The sequence below is a fragment of the Copadichromis virginalis genome, linkage group LG23 (genome assembly GCF_057382275.1).
Source record: "Copadichromis virginalis isolate Kocher_CV1m ecotype Utaka linkage group LG23, C_Virginalis_male_GT1.1, whole genome shotgun sequence".
NCBI lineage: Eukaryota > Metazoa > Chordata > Actinopteri > Cichliformes > Cichlidae > Copadichromis > Copadichromis virginalis.
Window position 1 is genome coordinate 21595601 of NC_140639.1, and position 19070 is coordinate 21614670.

The following is a 19070-nucleotide window of genomic DNA, read 5'->3' on the forward strand; positions in this document are numbered from 1 at the left end:
GGACCATTTTCTGCCCCTTGACTTCCATTATAAACGCTATTTTTCAACCCCAAATTATCATCATATGATTTTATTTTTTCTTCTTTTCTTGGATGTCAATGAAGACTCAGGGCCTTGAAGTTTTAATTTTTAAATTGCAAAAAAAATGCAAAAAAAAATAATGGCAGGTCAAAATGTATGTTGGTGCCAATCTTTGGTCCATCTAAAGGCCTACTTATAATGACAATCACATATTACTTCAACTGGTTTTTTGTGGAAATATTTAGTTTCGTTTTTTGGTTTTTGGGGCTTATAACACAGGGCGCTCATGTAATAACACTGGGATTTGAAGGGTTAAAACAACGAAAATATAATTAAAACTTTACATGAATATTTCAGGGAGAAGTAGTTTTACAAGGTTGGCTAATTTAAAGTGGAATAAAATATGGATATATGGTCTTTTTATGGCGTGGCTGAGAATGGTCCCTAGAGTGATGGGTGTGAGTTTTTTAAAGGATGGCAGGAGGGTTAATGCAGGCTGAACATCAGAGAGGAAAAATAATGAATCAAAACTTAAGTACCCAAACCAAAACTTTACATGTGCATCATGAACGAGTCACAGGGATGAGAAGGAAAAAGGACGAGTTGAAGGTGTTAGTAGGATGTCATTATCTTCTGATCAATTATCTCAATCTGCTCCAAAAAACCAAAACAAACAAACAAAAAAAGAACTTCTTACAAATGTATTTATGACTTGCATCTCTCTGAAGGTTTACAATGGCTAATTCTGAAGTGAGCCATTGTAAACCTGAAGTGAAGTGAAGACTGAAGCTCTGGAGCTGATCATCATCAAAGAAACCATCAAACAAGATGATAGAAGTTCTGATATTTATTCATTTCATTGTGAACAAGTGTGTTGTACTTGTTAAAACAATAGAACAGTTTCTCCATCCTGTTTTTGATATTTCACACCAGGTGAATGAAAATAATGTAATTCTAACATTTGTATTCATGTCCATGGACAGTATATGCTTTAATATCTGTGCCTTTAAACATTAAAAGGAAAGAAGAGGTGAGTTTCTATTTATACAGACTGGATTTATCCTCAAATGGATAATTTTCTTAAACTTCGGAACAGTTTAAAAGCAGGAATCAACTAAAGCTCAGCTTGTTCTGCAGCTTCTGACCGAATCTTGTGGTCTTCATCAGGTGCATTTTGCTGGGTTCTGTTTATAGGACTTCTTCTCTGGCTTGGCTTAAACTTTGATTGATCCACATTCCCCATGGAAAACGATTTGACTGACTGATTGACAGGACATATGATCAGAGGTGCAGAGTTATCATTATCATCATCATTGACCCCGGGACAGAAGAATGGGTAGAGTTTCCCGGTGAAGGAGCAGCCAGGAAAGGAGTAGACAAGAACTGCACGATCTATATCATAAAAGGAGACCAGACCCTCCTCATAATCCACAAACACCCCCACCTTCTCAGGATAAGACTGAAGCAGGAGATGGACTTCAGGATCCTCAAGAGCCACACAAATGTTTTCATATACTCCTACAGTCCAGTAACCTTTCTCAGGACTCGGTATGATTTCTTGTTTCCTGTTGACTGACTCTCTGACTACTCCTAAAGCCCATTCAGTCTTTTCTTTAACCTGAACTTCAAAATAAAATCTGCCTGAAGAGAAACTCTTCTTTCCTAAAACAACAAGCTCTTCAGAAAATCTCTCTGGGTTGTCTGGATGATCATTCTCCTCTTGACCACAGTGTACTTTTTTTCCATCATCAGACAGGATGAGATAAGGATGTGCTGTATCAGGATCGAGAGTCACATCCACTGCATACTGCTGGACCCTCTTCAGTTCAGCCTCAAACAGCTTCTTCATGTCTTTACTGAATATCTCCTTCAGCTGATCCACAGCTCTCACCACAGTCCCCTCATATGATGGTGGATGGATACTGACCTCTTTCCAGTCCTTGGTGGTTAGAGCAGCTTTGAGAGAGGAGAAGCTTTGGAGGAGGTGGAGGTGATCTTTAGAGCGTGAGAGCTGCTCCACCTCAGAGCTTCTCTTCATCAGCTCAGAGATTTCCTGTTCCAGATCTGTGATGAAACCTTCAGCCTGTTTCTCTTTTGTTTCCTGTTTCTCTTCAATCTCCTTTATGAGCTCGTTCAGACGTCTGTCAACAGACTCCTTCAGAGCAGTGAAGACCTGAACACCTTCTGCTTTCTCTCTGTCTGCAGCATCTTTACTCATCTTCACTGACTCTTTGATCTCCTGAATCTTCAGTCGTCTCTTCTGGATCATCTGTTCAATTTCAGCCTCAGTCTCCCCCAGCTCTGCCTTCTTTCCTTCATATTCTTCTCTCAGAGGAACAAACTCATGAGTCTTGTGGTCAAAAACACAGCAGAGCATGCAGACACATGTCTGATCGTTCTTACAGAACAGCTCCAGAGGTTTATCATGCTTCATACACATCCTGCTTTCCAGGTTCTCCTCAGGATCGATCAGCTGATGTCTTTTCAGCCGTGAAGCTGTCAGGTGAGGCTCCAGGTGAGTCTGACAGTAGGAGGCCAGACACACCAGACAGGACTTCAGGGCCTTCAGTTTGGTTCCAGTGCAGATGTCACAGGGAACTTCTCCTGGTTTGGCAGCTTGTTGCTCTGACCTACTGCTGCTGACTTTCTGCTGAGTTTCATGTCTGAACTGAGAAACCATCTCAGAGACAAATGTGTTGATGGGCAGCTCAGGTCTGGTCTGAAAGACCTTTTTACACACAGGGCACTGACACCTCTCACTGATATCCCAGTGTTGACTGATGCAGTTTTTGCAGAAGTTGTGTCCACATGGTGTGGAGACTGGATCAGTGAAGACATTCAGACAGATGGAGCACAGAAACTGATCTTCAGATAGAAGACAGCTGGCAGCAGACATGTCTGCACCCTGAACAAGAAAAAAAAAAGAAAATTTGTTCATTTTTAAATTTATTAATTCACATAACACTACACTTATATTTTTCTTTCTTTAAATATAGGATTTACAGGCTCTTGGTTTAGAATTAATTAACTCATACAATCACATAATACTGTATTCTAAAATAATTTTGCACATTTTAGTTTTTCCTGTTATATTTATGATTTAATCTTTCTGTGTTTTCTGAGTTACCTTAGTGGCAGTTGCTCCAAGACCCTTGGTTGATGAGCTAAGAGGTGGAATAGGGGCGGAGCAAGCATATATGGAGACCTGCAAATTGGGTCATACCACAACTCTGGATCAATTTGTTATGTTAGTTTCAATAAGGTTTTGTGTGTTCTACCTCTTTTTGTGTGTGCACTATTTAAGTTTTGTTTAGGTATTGAGTTAGTAGAATTGTTTGTTGGCAGCTTTTGAATAGTGTTCTGTTACTTTGGCCCAAGATTTAGATTTTGCTGTATAATTTAACCCAAGGGCGTAGATTTGGCATGGACGGAAGGGACATGTCCAGCGATTATTGAATTGTCCCCACCAATAATTTGATCTCTTCGAGTAAAGAAAAACAAACCCGACAGAAAGAAGAAAAAAAAAAGATCTGTCACCGTCTCATTCACCCAGCGGTGCAGAAAGAGCTAAATTACGTCCTCTACTGGAGTCCTACCTCATGTGACAAATATGGCCAATGTGATTGGCTGTGCCTTTCAGGGAGCTCTGTTTAGTTATAGCAGCGGCAAGCCTGCGCTGCAAGGAGTAGAGGATGATGGCAGCAAAGAGGAAGATCCTGGATATAAGAAAGAAACCTGTAAGTCACTTAAAGCCAAGTTAACTCATAAAATGTGTCCGTCATAATAACGTTACAGGCTATGCTAGGCTTTGGCCCACATCAGTCTAAAATTTTATGTAACCATGAATAACGTGTTTTGAAAACTAACTGCACAACAGGCAGCACTGTTAGTTATCTCAGTCTCCCAGAGCAGCATTTCTAATTGTGATTGAAACTGTCAGAAAACGGCAGCCTTGAGTAAGCCAGGATATTAGTTTACAGAGGCTGTTAAAATTATATGTCTAACGTTAAAATGTTGGTGACACAATAATTTCATCCTAATGGTACTGACATATTCATAGGGTTAATTTTTGAGACAAAATATCATGAGGTAGTCATGATTGTGCAAATATTCCACCTTGTAGTGCAGTTTGCACAAATTGTTTTAAAAATGCACTCACCCTACAAACATTACTGATGAGTCAAGATCTGCACAAATTGACAGAAACACTGAAGCAGCTACTCATTTTATTCTTATTGTCATGTATGTCCTATTTGTCAGGTGACAGAAGAACCAACACAAAGCTCAGAGAGCAATGGTGACACAAGATCACAGGTGAAGTTGGATGATGACTTGTTGGTTCATGACTGTATTTGAAGCCCATGTGTGACTGCATGTATTTGGAATGCCTCACTGTTATTTATCAGGTGACAGAGGCAGCTCTGCCATGTTGTAGCTCGGACAGAGGTGAAGAGGCGAGGTCACAGGTGACTGACTGATGATTTGGTGCTATAGATTAACTAGTATTTATTATCATCATCCCATCATCCCAGTATCCTCGGCTGAGGCTGAAAGAAGCTTCAGTGCTCTCAGAAGACTAAAAAGATGGCTAAGGTTAACAATGACTCAAATGAGATTAAACAATGCTGCTGTATGTCCACCAGAGACTGGACAGTATAGATGTAAAACCAATATGCCAGCAGTTTATCTCAGTTAACGAGAGGAGAAGGCATGTGTTTGGCTCCTGTGGACATTGAGTTGTTGTGTGGGACATGTAGTCCATGTCTGTTGCTGTAACAGTAGTTCATGTTTAGAATAAAACATCCCAGCTCACTGACTTGATCGGGGCAATAGTGCCTAAAATGTTGCATAATTTTGCCGAGAGATCCTTTACTTTGTGGTCATCTTAGATGGACAAAACCCACCAGGTCAGTCAGTGTTCCCTTAGTGCTAATGTATATAAGAGATGTTGGTGTACTATAACTGAAGTAATGCTGTTAAGTCCTTAAAGTCATATTCTTTTATTATCATGATTGTATTTGAAGCTGGGTGAGGGACCAGACAAAGAGCGATTCATAAGACCCTTATGAAAAGGACACCGAGGGAACAGTTTACCCTGCCCGGGATAGGGTTACCGGGGCCCCGCCCTGGAGCCAGGCCCGGGGAGGGTGCCCGAGGGCGAGCGTCTGGTGGCATGGGGCCCGGCCGGGCACAGCCCGAAGAGGAGACATGGGCCCATCCTCCCGCAGGCCCACCACCCGCAGGAGGCGCCATAGGGGTCGGGTGCATTGTGTGCCGGGTGGCGGCCAGGAGCGGAGGCCCTGGCGGACTGACCCCCGGCTGCCAAGACTGGCAATAGGGACATGGAATGTCACCTCTCTGGTGGGGAAGGAGCCTGAGTTAGTGCGTGAGGTTGAGAGGTACCGGCTAGATATAGTCGGGCTCACCTCTACATATGGCTTGGGCTCTGGAACCAGTCTCCTGGAGAGGGGCTGGACTCTGTCTCAGTCTGGAGTTGCCCCTGGTGGGAGGCGGCGGGCTGCGGTGGGTATCCTAATATCCCCTCGGCTTGCTGCCGGTACGTTGGGGTTTTTCCCGGTGGACGAGAGGGTTTGTTCCCTGCGCCTTAGGGTCGGGGAACGGGTCCTGACTGTCATCTGCGCTATGCGCCGAGTGGCAGTTCAGAGTACCCAGCCTTCTTAGAGTCCCTGGGGGGGGGGGGGGGGGGGGGGGGGGTGCTGGAGGGTGCTCCACCTGGAGACTCTGTTGTCCTGCTGGGAGACTTCAATGCTCACGTAGGTAACGACAGCGAGACCTGGAGGGGCGTGATTGGGAGGAACGGCCTCCCTGATCTGAACCCGAGCGGTGCTCTGTTATTGGACTTCTGTGCTAATCACAGTTTGGCCATAACGAACACCCTGTTCGAACATAAGAGTGTCCATAAGTGCACGTGGCACCAGGACGCTCTAGGCCGTAGGTCGATGATCGATTTTGTAATCGTATCACCAGACCTGCGACCATATGTTCTGGACACTCGGGTAAAGAGAGGGGCTGAGCTGTCAACTGATCACCACCTGGTGGTGAGTTGGATCAGGTGGCGGGGGAGGACGCTGGACAGACCTGGTGCACCTAAACGCGTAGTGAGGGTGTGCTGGGAACGTCTAGCAGAGGCCCCAGTCTGCGAGATCTTCAACGCACACCTCCGGCAGAGCTTCAACAGCATTCCGAGGGAGACTGGGGACATTGAGTCCGAATGGACCATGTTCAGCGTCTCCATTGCCGAAGCTGCTGCATTGAGCTGCGGCCACAAGGTGGTTGGTGGCTGCCGTGGTGGTAATCCCCGAACCAAATGGTGGACACCAGAGGTGAAGGGAGCCACCAGGCTGAAGAAGGAGTCCTATCGGGCTTGGTTAGCCTGTGGGACTCCGGAGGCAGCCGACAGGTATCGACAGGCCAAGCGGAATGCGGCTCGGGCAGTGGCTGAAGCAAAAACTCGGGTGTGGGAGGAGTTCGGAGAGGCCATGGAAAAAGACTTTCGGACTGCCTCGAAGAGATTCTGGCAAACCGTCAGACGTCTCAGGAGGGGAAAGCGGTGCTCTACCTGCACTGTGTATAGTGCTGGCGGAGCGCTGCTGACGTCGACTGAGAAAATTGTCAGGCGGTGGAAGGAATACTTCGAGGACCTCCTTAATCCCACTGACACGTCTTCCGAGGAGGAAGCCGAGTCTGGGGATGAGGGGAATGACCCGCCAATTTCCGGGGGCGAGGTCACTGAGGCAGTTAAACAACTCCTTGGTGGCAGAGCCCCTGGTGTTGATGAGGTCCGCCCCGAGTTCCTGAAGGCTCTGGACGTTGTAGGGCTGTCCTGGTTGACACGCCTCTGCAATGTTGCGTGGAGATCAGGGGCAGTACCTGTGGACTGGCAGACCGGGGTGGTGGTCCCCATCTTTAAGAAAGGGGACCGGAGGGTGTGTTCCAACTACAGGGGGATCACACTCCTCAGCCTCCCTGGGAAAGTCTATGCCAGGGTGCTGGAAAGGAGAGTTCGTCCGCTAGTCGAACCTCGGATACAGGAGGAACAATGCGGTTTTCGTCCTGGTCGCGGAACACTGGACCAGCTCTTTATCCTCTCCAGGATACTTGAGGGTGCATGGGAGTTTGCCCAACCAGTCTACATGTGTTTTGTGGACTTGGAGAAGGCATTCGACCATGTCCCTCGGGGTGTCCTGTGGGAGGTGTTGCGGGAATATGGGGTGTCTGGCCCATTGCTACGGGCCATTCGATCCCTATACAACCGTTGCAAGAGCTTGGTTCGCATTGCCGGCAATAAGTCGGACTCGTTCCTGGTGGGTGATGGGCTCCGCCAGGGCTGCCCTTTGTCTCCGGTTCTGTTCATAATTTTTATGGACAGGATTTCTAGGCGCAGCCAAGTGGCGGAGGGCTTTCGCTTTGGTGGCCTCAGAATCTCATCTCTGATTTTTGCAGATGATGTGGTTCTGTTGGCTTCATCGGGTGAGGGCCTCCAGCTCGCACTGGAACGGTTCGCAGCCGAGTGTGAAGCAGCGGGAATGAGGATCAGCACCTCCAAATCTGAGGCCATGGTTCTCAGCCGGAAAAGGGTGGAGTGCCCACTCCGGGTCGGGGATGAGTTCCTGCCCCAAGTGGAGGAGTTCAAGTATCTTGTTCGCGAGTGATGGGAGAAGGGAGCCGGAGATCGACAGACGGATTGGGGCTGCAGCTTCCTCCGAAGGGTGGCTGGCCTCTCCCTTAGAGATAGGGTGAGAAGTTTGGCCATCCGGGAGGGGCTCAGAGTAGAGCAGCTGCTGCTCCACATCGAAAGGAGCCAGCTGAGGTGGTTCGGGCATCTGACAAGGATGCCCCCTGGGCGCCTCCTGGGTGAGGTGTTCCAGGCATGTCCCACCGGGAGGAGGCCCCGGGGCAGACCCAGGACACGCTGGAGAGATTATATCTCTCGGCTGGCCTGGGAACGCCTTGGTATTCCCCCGGACAAGCTGGAGGAGGTGGCTGGGGAGAGGGAGGTCTGGGCCTCTTTGCTTAGGCTGCTGCCCCCGCGACCCGGCCCCGGATAAAGCGGATGAAGATGGATGGATGGATGGATGGATGTATTTGAAGCTATTTTTATTTTTGTATGATACCTGATTTATATGGAATATGGCTGAAGTAAACATAAGTCTAAAATACTTAGTCAGTCATTTGTTTAATAGTAATTTAACTAATTTAACAAAACTATGAATTTTAAGTTTAAATGGTTGAAAAGCATGTAGAATAGCATATGCAGGGAAGTATATTTCTCCTTTTTTATCAAGAAGCAAAGACAAAAAGGAAAAAAAAATAGAAACAGGGCAGGGTTCGGTGGTTGAATCATCCGTCCCCACCAATGCCAAAACCAAATCTACGCCCTCAATGTAACCACATTTGTTTCGGGGTTAAATAAAAAGCCTTTTTTGGGGGGACTTTAAGGTTAGGGTCAGGTTAGTGTTTGGGGACTATAATCTGATCATCGTTAGGGTTTGGCATGTGGTGTGATGCTGTTTCCACATCTCAAAAATATGACATTACAAATTTAAGCCCAGATCAAATAAAGGATCATTTTAAACTGTGAGTCATGCAGAGCTACTGTACACACTGTACTTCCTCTCACTTCTTCACAATAAAATGAATCCGCTGCTTTGCTTTTATTGCAAAACAGCTAAAGCAAATAGAAACAATGAGTACAGGAAGTGATGAGTAAGCAGTAATAAAGCAGGCAGACTGAAGTCCAAATGCAATTCACTTCCAAAGTCCAAAGAAGTGACAGAGCTAAATGTTTGCACAGTCGATCCATAGATGAATGATCACGTTTCTATTGGAACCAGTGTGACTGTGACGAGTCAGCATGAAATGAATAGAGTGTTGAATGTGATCAGCTATACTCACTGCTGTTTGTAGAGACTCTGCTGTGTTGTTGAGGAAAATCTGATAGACTCAGTTGAATCTCTGCCTCTCCCTGCAGGTGTGTCAGGCACAAAGTGGGGAGCTTATCAGACCCTGAAATTAGAGATTTTAACTGTAAACGTCTTTTCTCTGTCCAACAAATGTAATCTGATCAGTGCTGCTATTAAATCAAGTCTTATTTCATCATTTAGAAAAAATGTGAAACACACCAGCTGCAGCAGTGTTACAGTTATTGTTCCTGACACAGAGAGAGTTTAAGTTTTAAACAGCGTGATCATGATATCTGTACTCACCAGTGCTGGACAGAAGCTCTGCTGTGCTGCTCAGAAAGGCTGGATGAGCTCAGTTTAAGGTTCCTTTGAGGAGAAACAGATTTGCTGAGCAGCAGCTCTCGCTTTAAGTTTCAGGTCTCGCCTCTGACACTGAAGCCCTCGTCTTTCAGGTGTTGCTCCACCTCTGACAGGTGGTGGATAAGGTAACACTTTATAATACGCTCAATGACAAAGGGTTTAATTTCCCTAGAATCAAGTGGAATTTCCATGTATTTTACTTGAAACTACAATGTACTTGTTTGTACCTAGAAAAACTTAGTGGTTTATACACTGAAAATAGGGGCTAATAATTACTTATACTGCATAATGCTGACTCTCTGTGTTCTGTCTATTAGAAGGAGTGAATAAGCAATTTTAAGTGAGTGAGTATAGGGGTGGGATTTAATAAGTTTTCTTCGTCCCACTCCTTTTTCAGGCAATTTTTGTTTTTTGTTTTGTGCATTTTATGTTCAATATAGGTATTTGTTGTGCCTGGAAATGAACAAATAAATGAATGAAAAAATGAATGAAGTAGTACGTAACTTCTGAGTATTTTACAGGAAAGCAAACAGAAATGATACTATTAGTCATTTTATGTAGGGACTGAGTAATTTTTAAGTAGTGTTTAAATAATTTATTAATTAATTTCAGGTTTCAGTGGAAACAACAACAACAACAAACAGAAATTCTCCCTCTTATGTTGTAAATACACTGTAATTGTACAGGAACAGGTTATATTGTGTAATGTGTTTTTATTTTTGTGTTATGGGCTGTATTGGTGTACATCAGGAATGTTACACTAATCAGTTTCCTCTACATCTCTAAAAAATGTGATTTGAGGGTGTACACCCCACCCCTGGCATCGTTGCCCACCTCTCAATTTTAAATACACGTAGACATTGAGGGCTAGCAGGAGGGACCATGCGCTTACCTGCTGCTCTCTGGCAGGTAGCTCCATGCCCTCCTGGGTTTTAAATGCACCTTAGAACACACATGCATCAACATTACAATGAGCGGGTGGAGGGAGGTTTGGAGTCTTCTCTCACCCCCGTTCTCTGCGACCTGCTGGAGCGGGGGGGCTAGGAGGAGGAGTTGGCCGTCCGACTGCGGTCTGGAGTGTGGAGCCTTCCTGCTGCTGCGGAGTCAGGGCGGTCTGCCTCCCCCCACCGCAGGGAAAAGGGAAACACCACCTGGGTCTGGGTGCAGTTCCCCCCTCCAGGGGCGAGGGCACCTAGACCCGGTTTGTAGAGTACGCTTGGGGAGTGTGATCGTGTGTACAACGTCTCTTTATGTCTGTCTCCACGTTGGTTGAGTGTGGAGTAAGTGCATATGAGAGCATGAGGGTGGGAATGGATGTTTGTATCTGTGTGTGCCTGTATGTCTGTGTCTATATGTCAGGTTGGGTGTCAGGCGCCACCTCTCTGGGGACATCTCAGGCCCTCCAAGGTTTGGAGGCCTATCTCCCCCTACCACCACTTCCCCTGCCAGTGGCGGACCCCCTCAGACATCGGTGCGTTGGTGGTTCTTTGTGTCCGGGGATGGGCGTCCAGGTACACACCGGCTCACTCCTTGGCGGCCGCTTATCGGGGCCTGGAGCCTGGGGCTCGCTCGGGCCACTTCGGAGGTGGGGTGCCCCCGGCCTCTCGGCCTGGGGCTCGGTCACTCAGGCGCAGCTGGCTGCCGGCGGAGCTCACGGGCGCGTCACTGCAACTCCCCCTGGCTTCTGCTCCGCGGCTGCTGAGTGAGCCCTCATCTGGGACTCTCCTCAGCTCTTTCCGGGACAGTGGCGCGGCTGCCCCTCTGTTGGTCTTCCTTGGTCTCTTGTGTTCTGGGGGCCTCTGGATGTCTGGAGTTTTGATCTCCTCCACACCTGCTTCACGCCCTGGAGGACGGGGCTGTGGCCCCCCCACACCCTCTAGCAGATTATTACATGAAGGAACCTTTTAAAAAAACAAAAAACAAGCGCGTCCATGCTCACAGGTGTACACACGGGTGATCACACCCACAAACTACACCCTTTTTGGCTCCTACCTCAAAGCACACTGTGTTCTGTTGATCTTATGTGCTGCACAATAATGTTTAACATTTAGTATTTACTGTCATATTCCCATATATCATTGTGATGTTGTTTATTCTATTACTCTTGTTCTCTTCTGCTTGCTTTCTTTTTTCTTTCTCAGCAGGTGATCCAGGTGATTGATATATGCATTTTTTTTCTCTGCCCGTTCTGTTGGTTTTTGGTTTTTGCCCTTCTCCCCCGTCCCTCTTCTCAGCTGTTTCTCTTTCCCTCTTTCTTTCTCCCCTTCTTTCCCCCAGTCAAGTCTGTCCCGTATTCAGTAAGTGAAAATAAAATAAACAATAAAAGGTGAATCAAATGGACCATTACGGCAAGGCTGGGATGGTCAGTTTGGTAAAGTAAATCCGTTGGGCATCTTTCTTTGCCTTTAGACAACAATTCTGATGGCAAAAGAGCCAAACGGGACAGGCCAAAAAATAAAAAAATAAAAAATAAAAAAAAAATAAAATAAAATAAAATAAAATAAAAAAAATAAAATAAAATTACTCATACTAATCTTTCTGGGTCACAAAATAAACTTTTAACATATTTTCAGGCGAGAAAGTAGTTGTGTAAACATCAAATATCTGCTCGGTACAAAAAAAACAAAAAAAAAAAAACAAAAAAAAAAAACACCGTGGTATTAAAAAGTGACAAACGGAAAAGCGAGTAACCTGTGAACCAAAGTACCAAAGTGGATAAACATACAGTCAGACTCTCTAACCTCCACTCGCTTTTTTTATACTCACTCACTGTCTGACTGACAGCACAATGAAATGCTTTAATTCATTTTCTTTTTATGACTGTATTCCCTCTAGTACAGTTATCTGATCTGGCTATGCATTTAATTTACCATCTCCTGAGAAAAAAAAAAAAAAAAAAATGTGATTTGAACTGTGTCCCTTTTTCCAACTTAGAAAAACAAACAAACACTAGAAAATATTACTTTTCAATTCAGTTTCAAATGTACAGTGCCAAATCACAACAAACGTTGCCTCAACATGCTTTATATCACAATATAAAGACCCTACAATAAGTCAAAGAAAACAGAGAAAACCCCAACAATCATATGACCCCAATGTGAGCAAGTGTTTTGGTGACAGGAGGAAGGAAAAACTCCCTTTTAACAGGAAGAAACCTCCAGCAGAACCAGGCTCAGGGAGGCGCGGTCATGTGCCGTGACCAGTTGGGGGTGAGGGGAGGAAGACTGGGACAAAGACATGCTGAGGAAGAGAGCCAGAGATTTATAATAACTAATAATTAAATGCAGAGGTGTATAAACACATACTGAGTGAAAAAGGTGACTGAAGAAGAAACATTTCACACATCATGGGAATCCCCCAGCAGCATAGACCTATTACAGCGTAATTAAGGGAGGATTCAGGGTCACCTGATCCAGCCCTAACTATATGCTTTATCAAAAAGGAAGGTTTTGAGCCTAATCTTAAAAGTAGAGATGGTGTCTGTCTCCTGATTTCAAACTGGAAGCTGGTTCCAAAGAAGAAATCAGACTTTTGAGTTTTCCAGATAGAGTGGTCAAGGCTGGGTGTCAGGCTTTCAAATAAATTTAAACTCTGTCTGGGTCTCGTGGTTGATTAATATCTTAGAGTGGAAGATTGCTGCCACACCCCCTCCTCGGCCTGCACTTCGAGGATTCTGAGAATTAGTATGACTCAGGGGTATTGATTCATTTAAGCTAACATAATTATCCTGCTGTACCCAGGTTTCTGTCAGGCAGAGTAAATCACTTTGTTAATTACTTATTAATTCATGTACTAACAGACACTTAGAAGAGGGAGACCTAATGTTTGATAATCCCATTTCACTGTTTTAGAGAGCTGCTGCACCCAGAGTGGGACGGATACTGTCTCTCCTCACAAGACCACGTTTCCTCCAGAAAGTTTGCCAATTATCTATAAAGCCCACATTGTTTTCTGGACACCACTCAGACAGCCAGCAATTTAAGGAGACCATGCGGCCAAGCATGTCACTCTGGGAAGGGGACCAGGAAAACCAACCAAGTCCGACATTGTTTTGGCAAAATTACACAGGATTCAATATTAATTTTTAGTGATTGTTGTAACCAGGTGTCATTACTGCTGATGTGAATTTTAATTTTATGGAAGTTATGTTTACCCTTAGCCAGCAGTGTTAGGTTGCCCTCAGTGTAGCCTATTTTGGCTGTTTGTGGGTGTGTAGCAGTGTAGAGCAATAGACGGGATGGTGGTGTTCCGGTGGTTTCTGTTTAGACCATGCTTCCTCCTCACTGTCACCCTGCTGTGGGAGATCTAATGGTTGCTATGCTACCTTCAACTGCACAGACTACAGGAGCCTGGCGAGCTACAGGTATTTCAAGGCTGTGAAGCCAGGACTCCAAATCAGTGATCCTGGAATGCAGCGCTGCAAACAGGTTATATTTATCACAAGTATTGTTATTACTAAAGGAAGTCAAGGAGTAGCAAAGCATCTGACACACTGAGCAGGAAAGTACAAGAGGGACAGGTGAAGAAGCCATACTGCTAGTGAATCCTATAGACAAAATGAATGAATGTTGTGAATATAATTAGCAGATGAATCAAAGGAGACTGTGCTACAGAAAAAGCCTTGAAGATTACACTATGAAATAAAACGTTATCTATGTTTGTTTGTTTGTTTTAATTGGCTACACAGATGAGCTACACAAAAACACCACTGTGCTCTGTAACAAAAACATGAAATGGTAGTGTACTGTGCAGAGAGCTCTCGGTTTGGGGCATTATAATGGTGGAGCCAACTTGACCATGAGAAAAGTGAGGAAGACGAGGAAGATTCTCTGGTTCTTCTCTCTGATGTATCTATCAGATAGATACATCTACTACAAACTGTCTCTTGTAAGTGTATGATAATTTTGACTGTCAAAGACTTTTAATCTAACCAAAGACCATGAATTTCTTCTTTTAATTTTTCTTTTTCCCCCACAAAACACCAATATAATTGTTAGTATTAAACAAGAGAAACTGAATTAGATCACGTGGAAATATTTTATTAATTAAGTTTTACACAATAAGAGATTAACAGAGTTATTGGTTTGGTTTTCATCTTTCGGGGTGTCAGAACATCGATGACAGCATTTAAAATGAGCTGAAACAGCTTTGAGACAAACTCAGCATCGACTCTCAGACAGTACTGCGTTTCACCACTTATTATACACACAGTATTTACTGAGGTGCTGTTTCATTCAGTGTATTTAACAGTCAGGGCCTCAGTGAGAAATGAGAGCGCTAACAGCAACAGCAGAAAAGAACTACAGCAACTATTTCATTATTCTCCACTGAAACAAAACTAATGTCTGAAAACAGAGAGCAGGTCGGGCTTCCCTCTGCATTTTAAACTTTATTATGCTTTTAATTTAGAGGGCATCATCTTATTCAGAGTGAAACACAGCAACAGCTCTGATGACCTGAATAATCATTAATCAAATACACGCATGAGTTTAATGGTTTAAATAATGCACAGCAGCAGTGACAGTGCTGCCCTGGCTCAGAGCGCCCTCTGCTGGATTTTTACTCCAACTGCTGCATTAACATTTACATTTAGGCTGAACACCAGAGAGAAAGAGTAATGATTTAAGACTTAGCTAGCTAAATGTTTAAGTACCAATACCACAACTTTACATTAGCATCATGAACGAAGGACAGGGTTGAGAAGGAAAAAGGACGAGTGGGCCGTGGGTGTCATTGTGTGCTGATCAAGTATCGCAGTCTTGAAACTAAACATAAAAATGATGGTACAAATGCATTTATGACGTGTATGATAGTTAAAATAATATTACTGATTCAAAACAGCAGCTCATAGTCCTGTTACTTCAGAGGTAAGATGACTAAAGTTCAGCAGCTGATGATCATCAAAGGAGACGATAAAAGTTCAGATTTATATTTATGTGATTATGAACAAGTGTGTTGTAGTAGAACAGAGGAACAGTGTCTCCATCCTGACTTTGATATTGATATAACACCAGGTCAATTAAAATAATACAATGTTAACATTTGTACTCATACGTGTGCCTTTAAACATTGAAAAAAGAAAAAGAAAAGGAGAGTTTCTATTTACTCACACTGGATTTCCTCAAATGGATCATTTTCTTCAACTTGTAAACAGATTAAAAAATAAATAGAAATCAACTAACGTTGAACTTCTGCAGCTTCTGAGTGAATCTCATAATCTTCAGAAGGTGCAGTTTGCCAAGTTCTGTTTATAGGACTTCTTCTTTGTGTTAGTTAAAATAATGAGCTTAACCTATAATTGATCCAATTTCCTCATGTAAAAAGATCAGACTGGCTGATTGACAGGACAGATGATCAGCGGCGCAGAGTTGTTACCATCATCATTATTACCGGGACAGAAGAATGGGTAGAGTTTCTCGGTAAAGGAGCAGCCAGTAAAGGAATAGATAAGAGCTGCGTGATCTACGTCATAAAAGGAGACCAGACCCTCCTCATAATCCACAAACACTCCCACCTTCTCAGGACGGTGAAGAGGAAGATGGACTGGAAGGTTGTCAAGAGCTATAAAACTATTTTTACCTAAAATTACTGTCCAGTAACCATTCGCAGGACTCGGATTGGGGTCTTCCTTCCTGTTGACTGACTCTCTGACCACCCCTAAAAACCATTTGGTCTTTTCTTTAACCTGAATTTCAAAGTATAATCTGCCTGAAGAGAGACTCTGCTTTGCTAAAACACAAACACCTTTAAAAAATGTCTCTGGGTTGTCTGGATGTTGCTTCCTTCTATCACCACAGTGTACTTGTTTTCCATCATCAGACAGGATGAGTTTCGGATGTGCTGTATCAGGATCAAGAGTCATATCCACTGCATACTGCTGGATCCTCTTCAGCTCAGCCTCAAACAGCTCATATGATAGTGGATGGATACTGACCTCTGTCCAGTCATTGCTGGTTGGAGCAACTTGTAGGCATGAGAAGCTTTGAATGAGGTGGAGGTGATCTTTAGAGAGTGAGAGCTGCTCCACCTCAGAGCTTCTCTTCATCAGCTCAGAGATTTCCCCCAGCTCATGTCTGATCTCAAACACCGTTTTACACACAGGACACTGACACCTCTCACTGATATCCCAGTGTTGACTGATGCAGTTTTTGCAGAAGTTGTGTCCACATGGTGTGGAGACTGGATCAGTGAAGAGATCCAGACAGATGGAGCACAGAAACCGATCTTCAGATTGAAGACAGCAGGCAGCAGACATGTCTGAAAGAAAGAAAATGAAATTATTTTATGCACAATTCAGTTTTACTCATATTTAAAGTGGACTTGTTCTGCTTTTACTTCCTTCTGTCTCATGTCTCCTCTTCCGGTGGTGGATGGTCATGTTAAACACGACCAACACTCAGTTTCACAGGGTTTTTTTACTCTTAGATCCATATGAGGACAATACCAGCCATCTGTGTTAGACAGGATCATTAGTTTGAAACAAGAAATCAAATGGGTGATGTTGAATGTTGTCAGCGTGAGTGCCCCACAGGTTCGATGTCAGTTAGAGACATTCTGGAGTAACTTGGATAAAGTGGCAGAGAGTGTCCTCAGTGGGGAGGAGAGTGGTGTTTAGAGCAGACTTTAATTGACATGTAGGTGAAGGAGGCAGAGGTTATCAGGTGTTGGGCAGGTATGGTGTTAATGAGAGAAACGAGGAAGGACAGATGGTGAAGCATTTTGCCAAAAGGATGGAAATGGCTGTGGTGACCATGTACAAGAAGAAGCTTGGAGACGATGGCTCTAACAAAAAGAGTCAGAATGACATGAACAGAGCATTGAATCATGAACGTGATCAGCTGCACTCACTGCTGTTTGTTGTGTTGTTGAGGAAAACCTGATAGACTCAGTTGAATCTCCGCCTCTCCCTGCAGGTGTGTCAGGCACAAAGCAGTGAGCTCTTCAGACCCTGACATTAGAGATGAAAGGTTTTAAATGTAAACTTCTTTTTCTCTGTACAACAAATGTAATCTGTTCAGTGCTGCTATTAAATCAGCTCCTATGTCATCATTTAGAAAAAATGTGAAACACACCAGCTGCAGCAGTGTTACAGTTATTTTTCCTGACACAGAGAGAGTTTAAATTTAAAACAGTGTGATCGTGATCATCTGTACTCACCAGTGTTGGACAGAAGCTCTGCTGTGCTGCTCAGAAAGGCTGGATGAGCTCAGTTTAAGGTTCCTTTGAGGAGAAACAGATTTTCCGCAGTGAAACTGCTGTGAAACAAAAATTTACTTTCACTTACTGTCTTTATATTTGTTTGTTTTTACTCCTAGTCCGTAATCCTGTGTTGATGCAGAAGTATTCTAAGTCATAAAGAGATGAGACTGAACATCTGGATTTTAAAACAGTGTGATCGTCTGTACTCACCAGTGTTGGACAGAATCTCTACTGTGCTGTTGAGAACGGCTGGATGAGCTCAGTTTGATTCTTGTTTAAAAGAAACAGATTTTAAAGTTCTTTCAGTTTCACTTTTCGAATTCTGATCCTGAAGTTCTGGTTTTTCAGGTTTTGTTCTGCCTCTGTCAGCAGGTGAGAGCTGGTGGCTAAGCAGAGACTTTTAATGTGATTATCAGCCAGAAACATTCAGATGTTTTCTTACGCATGTGAGTTTCTGCCTCTCACACAGATCTGACTTCATGTGTTCCTTTGATATTTCAGTCATGTTGAGCAGCTTTGTTTGGGTTGTTTTTCAAACGTGAAGGGAAATTTTTGCTGTCACATTTTCTGTTTGTTTTGACTTCTCAAATGTTGTTCAGCTCTAAAGCTGCACCATCATGTCAAGAAACCAAACAGATTCTCTCATGATTTGTGCAACTAATCATTTCCTCAAATCTTTACACGAGATGTCGGAGAGCAAAAAGACCTTAGAAACACTAAACCTGGATTTTTTTTATAGCAAAATTTGTCTCAACAGTGTTACAAATAAGTATGAGTGTAAACTAAGACAAATGACTGCAGTGATGTGTGTTTAACTTTAGAGGATTCTCAAACATGCTTAAATCCACACATAAATGCAAAGCAATTTGAGCACATGCAAAACTTCTTTTACAAATGTATACATCCAAACCCAAATAAACACTGATCAGTTACACACAATTTATTAAGTTCATCTTCACAAATCTGATAATTTTCTCTTTCATTAAACTTTCTCTGCGTACAAATGTATAAAACTACACATAACATCCTTTCTGCTCACTTAAAGCCATAATTTTTCAAATGTTTGTGTCACTATTTCCTCAAATGTAAGAAGACCAAACGCACACAGACGCATCCTCACAGAGAAGCAGCACTACCTGCATAGCATAAGTTGACCATATGTTACTGCTAGATGTATTAAATTATAAATTTCTGTTCTGTGCAATAGCAGGATTCAATGATGGAGATATTTCAGCCTTTATTTAAAAAGTCAGAGCCTTTAAAAACTGCTAAAGAGGTTTGATGAAGTCGTGTCCCTGTGGTAGCGCAGAAGCACCTCAGATATTAGAGGTGCAACGGATCACGGTTGATCCGAAATCAGCTGCAAAGCCAGCGAACCATGCATGCACTTTCTTCATTCTACAGATTGTGGCAGCCTAGGTGCAGAGCTGCAATTCTACACGTTGAATGAAGAAGCTAAGGAAGTGTTTGACACACAGTAGGATTGTTTCTATTTTGTTGTCTTTTTTTTCTGAGTCTCTTGATTCTTGAAGTCTATTTCTCGTTTATTTATTTAACGACACTTGC

At 43.6% G+C, this 19070-nt stretch overlaps 2 protein-coding genes across 7 annotated transcripts; both read right to left on the bottom strand.

Moving 5' to 3' along the window:
- Window positions 1–867: 867 nt before the first annotated feature.
- LOC146680792 (E3 ubiquitin-protein ligase TRIM21-like) lies at window positions 868–9573 on the bottom strand. Of its 3 annotated transcripts, XM_085447903.1 has the most exons (4): window positions 9249–9573; window positions 8938–9048; window positions 3618–3737; window positions 868–2926 (listed from the first exon to the last, which is right to left on the bottom strand). In XM_085447903.1, exon 4 carries the CDS (start codon window positions 2915–2917, stop codon window positions 1136–1138), a length of 1782 nt encoding a protein of 593 aa, XP_085304029.1. In that variant the 5' UTR covers window positions 2918–2926; window positions 3618–3737; window positions 8938–9048; window positions 9249–9573; the 3' UTR covers window positions 868–1135. The 3 variants fall into 3 exon arrangements, with proteins under 3 accessions (XP_085304029.1, XP_085304030.1, XP_085304031.1); XM_085447904.1 differs by lacking the exon at window positions 3618–3737; XM_085447905.1 differs by lacking the exons at window positions 3618–3737; window positions 9249–9573 and adding an exon at window positions 3149–3226 and having other exon boundaries at window positions 8938–8983.
- Window positions 9574–14337: 4764 nt separating this feature from the next.
- LOC146680793 (E3 ubiquitin-protein ligase TRIM21-like) lies at window positions 14338–17778 on the bottom strand. 4 transcript variants are annotated; one of them, XM_085447907.1, is made up of 4 exons: window positions 17715–17778; window positions 17463–17525; window positions 17154–17253; window positions 14338–16756 (listed from the first exon to the last, which is right to left on the bottom strand). In XM_085447907.1, exon 4 carries the CDS (start codon window positions 16558–16560, stop codon window positions 15631–15633), a length of 930 nt encoding a protein of 309 aa, XP_085304033.1. In that variant the 5' UTR covers window positions 16561–16756; window positions 17154–17253; window positions 17463–17525; window positions 17715–17778; the 3' UTR covers window positions 14338–15630. The 4 variants fall into 4 exon arrangements, with proteins under 4 accessions (XP_085304033.1, XP_085304035.1, XP_085304032.1 ...); XM_085447909.1 differs by having other exon boundaries at window positions 14338–16562; window positions 17463–17560; window positions 17715–17774; XM_085447906.1 differs by having other exon boundaries at window positions 17463–17560; window positions 17715–17774.
- Between the last annotated feature and the right edge of the window lie 1292 nt (window positions 17779–19070).

What these genes read in the sequence shown, in the direction of transcription:
- LOC146680793 (XM_085447907.1), bottom strand. Translation starts at nt 16,560, where the DNA reads ATGTCTGCTGCCTGCTGTCTTCAATCTGAAGATCGGTTTCTGTGCTCC.
- LOC146680792 (XM_085447904.1), bottom strand. Translation starts at nt 2,917, where the DNA reads ATGTCTGCTGCCAGCTGTCTTCTATCTGAAGATCAGTTTCTGTGCTCC.